At 42.3% G+C, this 12,427-nt stretch overlaps 1 protein-coding gene across 1 annotated transcript in view; it reads right to left on the bottom strand.

The window, feature by feature from the left end:
* PDCD11 (programmed cell death 11) overlaps nucleotides 1-11,488 on the bottom strand; it is a 23,746-nt gene extending 12,258 nt beyond the window's left edge. The window contains 17 exon segments of the mRNA XM_009866736.1: nucleotides 1-121; nucleotides 1,423-1,642; nucleotides 2,054-2,224; nucleotides 2,781-2,981; nucleotides 3,657-3,800; nucleotides 4,393-4,644; nucleotides 4,768-4,914; nucleotides 5,561-5,621; nucleotides 6,262-6,386; nucleotides 6,733-6,939; nucleotides 7,408-7,515; nucleotides 7,964-8,145; nucleotides 8,515-8,638; nucleotides 9,284-9,445; nucleotides 10,342-10,509; nucleotides 10,677-10,817; nucleotides 11,387-11,488. The exon segment at nucleotides 1-121 is cut by the window's left edge and continues 1 nt beyond it. Of these exon segments, the coding sequence (XP_009865038.1) occupies nucleotides 1-121; nucleotides 1,423-1,642; nucleotides 2,054-2,224; nucleotides 2,781-2,981; nucleotides 3,657-3,800; nucleotides 4,393-4,644; nucleotides 4,768-4,914; nucleotides 5,561-5,621; nucleotides 6,262-6,386; nucleotides 6,733-6,939; nucleotides 7,408-7,515; nucleotides 7,964-8,145; nucleotides 8,515-8,638; nucleotides 9,284-9,445; nucleotides 10,342-10,509; nucleotides 10,677-10,817; nucleotides 11,387-11,488 (2,636 nt within the window).
* Nucleotides 11,489-12,427: the final 939 nt, after the last annotated feature.

Genomic DNA, 12,427 nt, shown 5'->3' with positions numbered 1-12,427 from the left:
AGCCCTGCCACACCCCTGCCACTGAACAGTGCTGAGCCATCCTCCTTCACATCCTGCACAACCAGCTGCAGCTCCTTCCCAGGCACCAGCTCACAAAGGCCTTGGGCCATGCTGGGCTCCCCTAAATAAAGGGAAGAATAAATAGGAAGTCAGTTTCACCTATGTTGTCTCTTTGCAAAACAAAGACAGCCTTCACCTTTGCCCAAGAGCACACAGCAAGCATTTATATCCACCTTCACAATGGAAAACAAAGTTTAGGCTCCTGGATCTGTAGAAATACAAAGGAAAGTCTAAGACTCAATCAAGGTAGATACACTTCTGTGTCATTAAGGATCTGATAACTTTGGAGGGAACATTTTCCAGTCTTGTGGATATACTGGCACACAGCACTGCATATAGAAAAAAGTGAAAGCAAAACAGATCAATAACTAAAACCACAAGACAGGCCTGAAACAAAAGACTAATCTCTAATGGGTATAAGAAGAATCTAAGAAGGAAAATCTAGTATTTGATAAAAATTAACTGCAATACATCCAGTACTCCTAACACTAGAAAAGCAGCATGTGAGAAAACCTTTGCTGGAGGACTCATTCAGCAAACCTGTAATATAAGTATGCAAATCTATTTGTACAAACCCATCCTCCTGTGAGTAGTAGGTTTGTACTATCACAAGCACTTGAGTGTCAGCAAAATTATCCTTGTCCTTTCAAGTTAAGCCTGGCTAAGGCTTAGGGCAATTGAAAAATTCCTCTGGGAAAATCAGGCATCCCATGGACAAATATCAACAATAAAAAGGAACCTGATGATCATAGCATGCAAAAATCCAGATTTCTGTACTGTAAGAATAGTAGGAGCAGTTCTCGACTGCCAATAAAAAAGCACAATCCTAGTGTCCTTCACCACTGTAGTTAAAAAAGCACTGTCAGATGAAGGTAGAAATGATAACTTCTCATCAGTTATGAGTCACCAGCAAATAGAGTATGCATACAAATAACACATAATTACTCATCAACATTCATCTTTATTTTGATAAACAAAGCTAGTCCTATTTGCTTAAACACGGTAATAGCACCTGCTGCCTGCAGTGTGTAAGGAAATTCTTAAATCAAAGATTTTTCCTCTGTTATTTTTAACCCTCCAAAAGCATCATTCAATTTAAACAGATGTACTGTTTAAAGAACAGGAAAAAAGATCATGGCTTTACCATCAGGCAACTAACTTGCCCAGCCTTTCTAATGTCAGAGCAAGTGGCACGGATGTGCTGACTCAGGCCACTTCCATTTCTCTTCTCTCCTTCCATCACTTTTGAATACAGAAAACTGACATATGTCCATTCTGATTCTTATGTGCCTATCACCCTAGTACCCAGGCACCAGTGCTGCTTTTCCTGAACGAACTAGCAGAATATGTGCAATCTTTTACCTCTTTTTCTCAACAAGCTCCTGATTTCTATCATCTCGTTGAAATACTGATTCAGCAGGGCAAAGCTTTCTGCAGCAGAATCGCCTGAGCTGCACTCTGACACCTTCAGATTGAGGAGCACACGTTGCTTCTCCTCATCAATGCTCATGACCTTTGCAATCACAGTCTGTCCCACCACAAAGTGGTCCTTGGTGTCTGTCACAAATTTGTCACTCATGCTCTGTGCAAGGGAAACAAAAGGACAAGGGTTACTGAGCACAGCTGCTAACTATCAACCATCTGCAGTGCTGTTCAGATGGGTTTGAGTTAAGACTTCATGGAAATGCGTAAGAGAAATTAACAGACTAATAAAAAGCCATCAATTAAAATGAACTGCTGAAGTCACATGAAGCTTCCTTGTTGAAGCTTAAGCTCGCCTGAATAAAGTCCTTTGTTTCATTTTGCAAGTGAATTAAAACACAAACGTAAAGGCAGCTTTTACCCAACTGGAGCAAGCTCTGCAAACACAAGATCCACAGCCCCATTGTTCCTTCCTTATCATACCTCTGCTAAAAGCCATGTTTCAAACAGACCTGATATGCTTTATGCTCTTTTCGCATCTGCTGTTCACTGAAGCAAACACCTTGCTTACCATTTTGGGCGCCAGTCCTGTCACACCAAAAGGGAACTCCACAAACACTCCAAAGGGCATCACATTCCTCACGTAACCAGTTAACAGCATCCCAGGCTGGATTTCAGAGAAATTTCTCACAACTTGCTCCTCCTGTACAGCAGAAATCACTGCAGACTTTCTGCTCAAGATCTGAACAACCAGTTAAGAAAAATGGGAAAAGATGAATGAAAGTAGCCCAAAGGCAAGCAAATCTCTTAGTGCTGCTAACTCTTGGGCTAGCGCACTTTTTGCACGTTAGTATAGAAGCTCAAAATCCTGCAATTCCAACTTCTGTCTTGATCTCTCCACACTAAAATCTAGCAACTGATGTCTTTTAAGCTGCTCAGCACTAAAGATGCATGCTTCACACTAGAAGAAATGTCAACATCCTAATATTTCAGTTCCAATTTGTCATATAAAACCAGCAAAATTCTTCCTAATGTCGTGATATAATTAACAGCCCAGAAGCTGGTTGGGAAGATCAGTAAATTCACAACCAAGTCCTGGCTCCAATGAGATTCTAGCAGCAGCTGAGCCTCACTTTTAACACAAGCATGACTCTTTGAAGCATCACTAGCCTAAGAGGGACTGTCACTTCAACACACTAACTAGTGCATCTTGTGTTTGCGGCAGATATTCTGGATTCCTGACAGATACCTCTCCTTCCCCACTGCTTTGTCTGACTGGCTGAGGTAGCAAAGGATACAATACGCTCCCCCTTGTGACTTAGGCACATAACTCTGGGCAAGACATCTCCCTCTTGAAGACAATGCCACAGGAGCTTGCAGGTAGTGATGAAGTCAGAGAGGTGCATTGTGGGAATCGAGGCTACAACATTGCCTTCACCTTCCAAGATGGAAACCTCTAGTCCGTTATCTTTCTTCTTCAAGACTTTCACATCAACCATCTGAAAAGAGAACAAATTCAGTGATAGAAAAACCCACGTCTTTAAAGTCATCCCTTCTGATGCACAGGGTACCAAATCCTCAGCTGCAGAGGCTCTGACATTGCCTCCCAGCTATACATGAGAAAACCTCACATCAACATGGCTGAGTCTAAAAAGCATGCCAACAGTGATAGTAAAATAAAATGTAATTCTAGGCTCCCAGACAAATCAGGAGCTAGAAATGTTCTCTTAGTTTTTACTTGAAGAGCAAATGGATTAAACAAGATTAGAAGAGCCCTGCTCCTGCGTTAGCAGTATCTGCAGGGTATTGTCTAAAGACAATGTCAAAGCTTTCAAAACATTCATCTGAAGTTGCATTTTTCCAGGGAGCAAAAGTAGCTGCTTTTGGAGTGAGAACATCAGTAGCACCTAGAAGAAGGAGGACTCCACCTAGGAGTAGGAGCACTAATTGGTACCCCCAGAAGGACTGTCCTGAGGCTTCTCTATCCTGACCTCTGACAACAGAGATCCTGTTTCTGACCCAGGAGGCCAACCACACATTAAGAAATGCACATTTAATGCTAATTCCTGACCAGCAATAGCTTTTCTTGAAGCAACACTGTTCAAAGTGCTACCAAATTGTTCGGAAAACAAGGAGGAAAAGGCAAAAAGGGGAACAGTCATTGAATTCAATACCTCTCCTATTTGATATTTCACTTCCTGTTTCTTCTTTGGGGTACCTTCCTTCCTGCCCTCCAGGGCAGGCTCGCCTGACAACCTGAAGGACAACAAGAGTCTTTCCTGCTGGGGCTCACATTTCAAGACCATTACTTTAACAACCTGCATGAAAGAAAAGAGAAAACAAAAGCTTAATTCAGCTCATTCTCCTCCTCAGCGTGCTACCACCTTCAAAATGAGATGAGGAAACGCATACAGGACACTTTTCTCTCAGACCTAAGGAGAGCAGGCCAGTGACCATAACTCAACAGGTTCAACAAGTGTCCTGTTCAAACAGATGGAAAATCCAAGTATATAATCATCAAACGACTTGCTAAAAGTAAGTAAGAGATCTGTAGCAGAGTTGAGACTAAAATTCAGATCTTCAGATTTGCAGTCAGAAATTCTGACTTCCTAATCAGAAGACCTGAGTTACTGAGTAGCTCAGCCAAGTGTAGTCACTGTATCAAATATGGTACCTCCTGCACACCAGAGCGCCTAGAAACAAAGGCAGATCTGTGAAATACTCAAAGAAGGGATGCCCCTTTCACAGCCTCATCTGTTAAGTAGAGCACAACCAACGATTTTAAGTGAAAAGACAAACATCTCTTGGTGTAGCTAGATCCTCCAAGGGAAAATCTATGTTGGAGTCAACTCAGCTGCAGATTTCTCTTTTGCATTCAAACACAAGGCATGACATAGGTACATTAATTACCTGGCCTTCATGGAAGACTTTCTCTGGAGAAGATATGGGTTCTGAGCTCAGCTCATTCTTAGGTACCAGACCCTTCACATCATTGTAGAACTTCACAATGCAGCCGAATTCCCTTGCACACACCACAAATCCATGTGTGATCACACCTGGTTTTGCATCTTCATAACTGGAGAGGATTGGAAGCTTTGATTGCACAATACTTCTCTTTAGAGTAAGGATCAGCTTCTTTCCTGCAGGATTGCACTCTAGCACCTACAAGAATAGAGTACAAGAATGTTCAAAAAGCATGTCTGACATTGCTTGACCAATATAGCTGCTAAATACTTAGAATAAAAGAGTGCAAAGCAGCTGAAGATACTGTCTGGCAGCTCTCACCCGACACTTGACTTCATCTCCTATGCTGTACTTCTTCTCAGGTTGCTTCAGAATCACATCAGCAAGATGCATGGACGGCACGAGCCCTTTAATCCCACCAGTCACTTTCACCTGCATCCCAATAGATTTCAGAGCAAACACTTTGCCCTAGACCACAAAACAGGGAAAGGATCAGTAAAAACAGCATGAGAAGCAGACTGCACACAGGTAAGAAACAGCCAATTATCACCAAACCAAATCAGCCTCCAAAAAAAAAAATCTTAGTCCAACCCACAGTCCATCGAACCAATCTGACCCATTAACTTTTATACATTCTATAAGGTTGTTTTACAGTCTCTCTTCCTTAAGCATTGGCTACTTCTGCCAAATCCCTATGGACTCTGGCAAACTAGAATTGTTTCCAGAGACATATCCAATGCAGTCATGACTCGGACGTAAGAGTGATCATAACTGAGTCCATACATGAACTTTTACTTTGAGTGAAAGGCATTTTTTAGTTTCTTTCACTCAAGTTATTTCTAAAAACATATTCATGGACATAAATAAATGCCTGACTGCAGCTAAAATTTCACTGCCATGGCAGCATCATGAATAAAAACCTGAACAAAACGGGGAAGAAAAGAGTGTCGCATTCTACTAATCTAGTCCTGCAACGGGAGGTTTTTCTCCTCGCTTTTATCTCACTAGTCTGGATCAGAAGTTGAACGTACGTATCAGGCAGAGGAAACGCATATTAGCTAGATCACTCTTCTAAGCGTAATGGCTAAGCAGTGTAAGTCCTTCAGAAGCTCACCTGCACAACATCCCCTGTGTGGATATCCTGGTATTGCAGAAACCGTGCTTCAATAATCTGACTAGGAAAGAGACACAGCAACAGATGACCGATTAGTAAGCTTGAAAGAAACCCAGGTTACAAGGACAGTCAGTTCCCTTTGCCTTGTCCAAAATATCCATGATCCCACATAAGCCCTAATGCTCTACAACTCCAGAGTTCTGTGTTTTACTCCAACTGAACCACCTCCCAAAACAGCTCTCTGGACATAAAGTTCAGGGAGGTTCACCAGGCTCCATTCCATGAGACAGCCACACAGCTATGGCCACCAGCCATGGCTCTGTGAAAGGGGAACCCATCATGTGCATTGCTTAAAGCCACACAGATGGAAATACTAAGTGAGGGGCGAGAAAAATGGCCTAGAACTTGGAAGATCAAGGTTCAGTCTTCTGTTCAGCCACAGGCATCTGACAAGATCTAGGCAGATGTAATTTAACCTCCTTGTGCCTCAGCTCACCAATCACAAGGATGGTGTCCCAATTCCCTATAGCATGGAGACGATATGCAAGATGTCCCAACAACCAGACATGAGACAACAGAGATACCGGCCAAGAACCCCAAATGGCAAGTTCCAGTCCAGCAAAGCAATGCAGTATTTTCCATTCTCAATCACACTCTTCTAATCCTTTAATCAACTTTCTGGAAGAGTCTATGAAACTTACTACTTCAGAGATACAATACACATCTCATCCATCAGGCTGTAGTCAATGATCCGACATTTATGTTTGCATCCTGTCTTAAATGCCCCAGGTTTAAAGGATTTTCTGTTTTTTGAAAGATGTTTCAACTAGAAAAAACGAATTGCAAGAGGTTAGTATTTGCCGAATGGAAGCATACTGATAAGACCTTAGGTTGAAGTGGTGGCATCTGATAAAACTGTTCCTCTAACAGACTTTACCTACGCAGTAAGTTTCACCAGTTTCTCCACAAAAACCCTCCCACGTTCCAACCCAAACAAGGGGAGGTATGATTTGGCAAACACATTCCACATTGTCTCAATTATTTTTTTTGTATTTGACTCAAAAAAAGCACAAAAGTAGTCATAAAGGTAGAAAATCAAACCTCCTCCTAGCCTCCTTCCCCTGGAGGCTAAGCTAGCTAAGGAGGACTGGCCTCACTGCCCTGGTACTTACTCGTGCAAACGCAAGAGCACCATCATCAAGCTCAAAGAAGGCACCAAACTGTTTGTAGAAAGCTTTCACTGTTGATTCCTCCACTACTGCCCCCATGCGATCATTGGAGAGCTGGTTTGGGGATCCCCCAGGGTGGAGGAAGGCTTGCCGTAGAGTAAGCCGCACCACCTTGGATGTGGGGTGGACAGAGAGGATGCAAGCTTTCATCTGGGAGAAGACAGTATGTTCGTTAAACACAAGTTCATAAACAAAAGAGGAGAAAGGTACATGGCTCATGTTTTCAGACACTGTGCTTGGTACCTGAACTCTTTGTCCATGTGCAAGCACTTTCCAGTATTACTACTAAGACATAACCTGAGTTCTAATAGCTTCATATACAAGGGATTTTTGCTTTTGTCATGTTGTTTACAGATGAGCCTCGTACCAACGCCACACAAGCTATTTTTCTATCACTTGCAAGTCTCTCATGCTTCCTAAATAAATCTTTTGTTACTCCAGGAATGGTTTGCTCTAAAGCAAAGCTGCTCTAAAGCAGCCATGATGATAATTCAAATAAAGATGAGAAAGACCAGCTATCATCAATAAGATTTCAGAGATTATTCCACAGAAATACTGGAGAAGATAAGAGATGTTGTAAGAAACATACAGACTGCAGCCATCTGTCATCCTCCTTACCATTTGATCTGGAGCATAGTTCATGGATTTCTCTGGGTCCATGTGCATGAAATCTACAATGCCGGTGAAGGAAGATAGAAAGTTCAGTTTGATCCCAAGTGGGGCCACCTAGGAAAGAAAAGATGTCAAAAAAAAAAAAAAAAGTCCTCAGGTTGCTCTCAAACAATTCATACATTTCACTTTTTTTTTGATAACGCTGTGTATTCTGTGAAAACTGCTGCTAACCTCTGAATACTTTTTACCTAGGTAAAGGTCAGAGAAGCACAAAATGGATCATGTTCTGCTTCACGCTGCATCATCAACTTCAGGCTGAAGCCTTTACACTCAGAGCATCACAACCAGGACAGAGATCAGACCTTAGGTGACTGAAACGGAGGGAGTGTCTAGCAGATAACAGTGTTTGCTACTGTAAAGTAATTGAGCCCAAACACAATATTTTCCAAAGCATAAACTTCCATCTCTACTTCACCTATGTCCCTGCCTTCAGCAAGGATCAAAAAAGGCCCCCAAGAACATCCAGTCAAATCCAGCAAAACAAACCCAAACCAGAGCTTACCTTCTGCACTCGAGCTTTCACCACTAGCCCTGGCAATAAATTAGAAAGTGTCCAGTTCTGTCGCTCTGTTGCAAGAGATGCAGCAACATCTGATCGATCAACAGACAAATGGACCACTCTTCCCTCGTTCTTTACTTCCACAATGACACAGTTCAGGTTTTGGCCTATTTTCAAGTCAGGCCCTAAAAAGACAAGCCACAGCATAAAAACCCTATACCAGAACACTGAGAGATTCCTTTCTGCTCTTTTCAAAGCTTTTTCAGAGTTCCCTCTATTTTAAGAAATTAGAACACCTCTCAACCTCTCTCAAAGTCTACTGCCAGCAGGGACGGATGTGCTTGGAACAGTAACACAGTCTGTCAGAAAACAAGCTGAAACCCAGCAACTTGTTGCAGACCAGACACAAAAACTCCTGTTTTCAACACCTCGCCAAGACTCCACCTTGACCAAATCTTAGTGAGGTGCACTAACACCACATATACAACAAAGCTTTAATATCCATCATTCTCCACCTCAATTTTAATCCCAGCAGTTCCTCCAGCACTTCTTACCTCTCTTGACTGCTTTGATGTAATTTTGGGCTTTTTGACGAGGCAGGAAAGCATGAGTCCCACCAACTCCAATATCAATGAGGTAGCCATGGTCTTCCACACTAGACACAAAGCCAGAGAGCAGCTGTTGGGAGGGAAGCACTGGAATTCAGTAATGTGATGAAACAGCTGGGTCTTCAGAGAATGCACATACAGTAATAGATTCCCCACTCAAGTACTCACTTGTTTCATAAGGACAGAGAACTTAGTTTTCTAGAGCAGCAGAAAGAGTACTACATTATTTCTTAATATACAGCTCATCTGGCAGTGAGGTGTCAACTCTACCCTTATCGAACTATGTGTGTATCTACAGAGTTCACAAACCAGTAAGGAAAACATTTGGGATGCTCAAAAATAACAGGTGTTCTAATTGCAGGAACATGCCTACAATCATGCAGCCAGATACACAAAAACAAAACAACTAAACATCTCTTCAAGACACGTTAAATACTATTCTCTGCACAAATAACAAAGAAACTTATCCAGAAAGAAATAATTAAATAACTTGTCCATATTGAAACAGAAACAGGTGAATGGATGGATTTTATGAGTTTTAGCCTGGACCCAAGACCCAGTATTGCCCTCTCCTCCCAGGTCCCTTCCAGGATGGGAGCAGCTCTGCATTCTGCTCTCCTCCCATACAAGGACAAACTGAAATGTTTGCCCACACACTGTGCAAGAGGCACCCCCAAAGCTTACAGAGGCTGTGACAGACCCAGAACACACATACCATGCCCGATGCTAGTGCTGAAGCATTCAGACCATTATTGACCTTCTTGGGATCAATCGATAATTTGATACTCCGACGTCCGTCAGCACTTTTCTCAACACTGGTCACAATGCACCTCACCAGTGTCCCTGGGTAATACATGTCCAAGAGCGAATTCAAGTCCTGCCCAGCAAGACAGTCAGGAGAGAAACATACAGATGTGACAATATTAAATAAGATGGCCAGAATTTGTTACTGAAATAGCTTTCAAAATCAAAATCCTATTGGAAAATCCTATTTCTCTGTCCAACACTACAATAAAAGGCAAGAAATGCCACAAACACCATGATCTCAATACAGAGGCAGCAGTGACACCAGGTGACATTAGCAAGACTGGTAGGCTTTGCTTAAAAAGGAATACTGTGTGGGCCAGAGTCAGGAGGTTGCAGCTGAGGAAACACCTACAGAGTCAATAGTGACCCCAAGCTAACCTCCCTCTTTAGCAGAGCAAACCACCACCACCAGGCAAAGACTGGCATACCTGGCATATCTCACACTGCAGAACACCGTAAGAAAACTTATGGGCAGTAACAGCAGAGAGAGAGCAATGGATTATTATACCCTCTTTCTTTCTAGTAATCAGCATTATCAAGAAATCTCAAAAGTTTATTTGGAAAAGCCAGCTCCAAACCAAGATCAGTCTGCATTAGCACTATGCAGCAGCAAGCTGTGTGCATCAACACACAACTGAACTGCAAGGACCACGTCACTTCCCATGTCCGTGAGAAATGCTTCCACCCATTTTCCAACCACTTCCCAATCTTCTTCCCATCAATGCCCACAGCCAGGGATCAGTATTTAGCTTCAGCAGCAGACAGGCAAGACAAATCTCTTTACGTTCAACAGGCCGTCTACAAAGTTCAAGGGTTGTTTAGCCAAGGCTAAGGCACTACAGACGGCAAGTCAGCTGCACGACTCTAGAAACCAGGCTCCCAAGCAAGAGCTCAGGGTTGGTTCTGAGGCATTACTAACATTCCCCATCTCCTGGGCACAAATCACAGCCCCATCCAAGGTCTCACCTCCAGGAGTTCTCCTTGGGCCACCTGATTGCTCAGCATTTTGCTGTAGGCATCGCAGATCTGCGTGACCGGCACAAATCCTAGAAGTCCGTTGGGCAAGCTGATGACTAGTTCATAGTCACTGACCTCTTTTATACAACCAAGGAACAGCATCCCCTCACAGACTGCCTGGGAAAGCAGGAAGAATAACATGCTGTGGATATCTTAGCAAGTCAGTAGTAACAGGCTGGTAAAACCACTTTTGTCTCAAACCACTGATACATTTTACATGTTTAGTGAGGAAGAATGTGTCAATTTTACACAGCCCAAAAGAGAGAGAGACACAAAAATCAAACATTTATCCACAAACCTCAATTCGGTTCAATATCTACAACGTTGTCTTTAGCAGTGGTTGTTTTGTCTGTCTTGAACTTTTTCTGGTTTCCTTGATCCTTTTGGCTCCTTTTTCTTTTTTGGGATTGTTCTTCATGGTGAACCTAAAGCAGATTATAAGCACAGAGGGAAAAAAAATAAAAGTGGGTAAAGAGATGAATTTTGCACTAAGGCAGAACTCTGCTTGCAGGAATAAAATTAGAAGAAGATAGAATTGGAGAAAAAAAAGAGAACAATCTTGCTAACTGCTATATGTAAGCATGTAAGTCTTCAAAAACATCTCCTTTGGGCTGAGGCTGATCATTAACAAAACTGAACCTGAGGAATGGAAAAAAAGAGTGGTGAAGTGACCTGCACTATACTCTGCTAACTGAAAGACCCAACGTAGTCTATATTCCCTAACACCAGCCTCACCACATCACCACCTCAGGATAAGATGTTTGTGGGAAATTTAAAAGCTAAAGCCTGATCAATAATTTTGATTGAACTTTTTCTGTGATCACATTCAACATGCATCAAAAGATCAGAAGAAAGGTGGATGTCAGCAGTTATCTCTTTGTGGAAGTCCCTTCTACAGTTCACTACAGAAGTAAGGGATAGGAAGGACTGCAAGTCTGTTCTGACAGAGGAAGAGCTCTGAGAAGAGTTAATCCAGAACATGCAAACAACATACAGCAAACAAATTGTCCCGCTCTAGCTTTAGGTTGAGTGTTTTTCTCTCCGTGGGTTTTTTCTGGATACCCCCTCGAGGAAAGTTTTCTTCTATGGATGTCATGATTGCACTTCTGTAAGAAAAATGACAAAACAGAGATTAAATGTGCAGTTGTTATGCTTGTTCCTCACCAACACTGAAGAGACAAGAGTCAGTTATGCCCAAACTAAGAAATTCAGGAAGTTACTTTACAGTTAGTCAGTGACAAAACAGAAACTCATGTCCAAACATATTTAACACTTGACTATGCTGAAGTATTGCAACGGTTTATCTAAACACACACATCCCTAACACTCTTTACCATTTCCCAATTCTACAAAAGTACTAGTTTCTTAAGACATTTAGATGCACTACATAGATATTAATAAAACTGCTTTAACCGTAAGTTCCCTGTAATATCCTTATTAAACTCTGGGGACGTGACGAAATTACTAGCTTCAGTCACCAAGCAGAAAGCTCTAAGTGAAACACTAAACAAGCTTGCTCTACATTTGTACTTTCTGGATATCATCCTTAAAGGTTAACGCCACTTGATACATCTTCACGTATCACAGAATCACAGAATGTTCAGGGTTGGAAGGGACCTCAAAAGATCATCTAGTCCAGCCCCCCTGCCAGAGCAGGATCCCCTACAGTAGATCGCACAGGATTGTGTCCAGACTTTGAAAGTCTCCAAGGAAGGAGAAATGTCTCCGAGGAAGGAGAAATGTCTCCGAGGAAGGAGTAAGCTGTAAGCATACATATATATATATATATACATTTTTTAGATGTGCTGAACCTTACTGTGTCCCAACCAGCACGCAACACCTTACTCGTCAGGTCACGGGTCACACGCTGTTTATCAGCACCCCCACTACAGAAACTAGCACTGAAACGCTATGTTGCCAACTTTAAAGCACTCTGTTAGGCACGCAGAACTCCTTTAAAGAAGGAAGCACGTAATAAAATTAAAGTTCATGGAGGCACCCTTCACCACAGAGCTGCCCACGCAACACGGGCACC

Source organism: Apaloderma vittatum, unplaced genomic scaffold (assembly GCF_000703405.1).
Source record: "Apaloderma vittatum isolate BGI_N311 unplaced genomic scaffold, ASM70340v1 scaffold18953, whole genome shotgun sequence".
Classification (NCBI taxonomy): Eukaryota; Metazoa; Chordata; class Aves; order Trogoniformes; family Trogonidae; genus Apaloderma; species Apaloderma vittatum.
The sequence above is the reverse complement of the archived record's forward strand: the minus strand, read 5'-3'. Positions and strand labels throughout refer to the sequence as shown.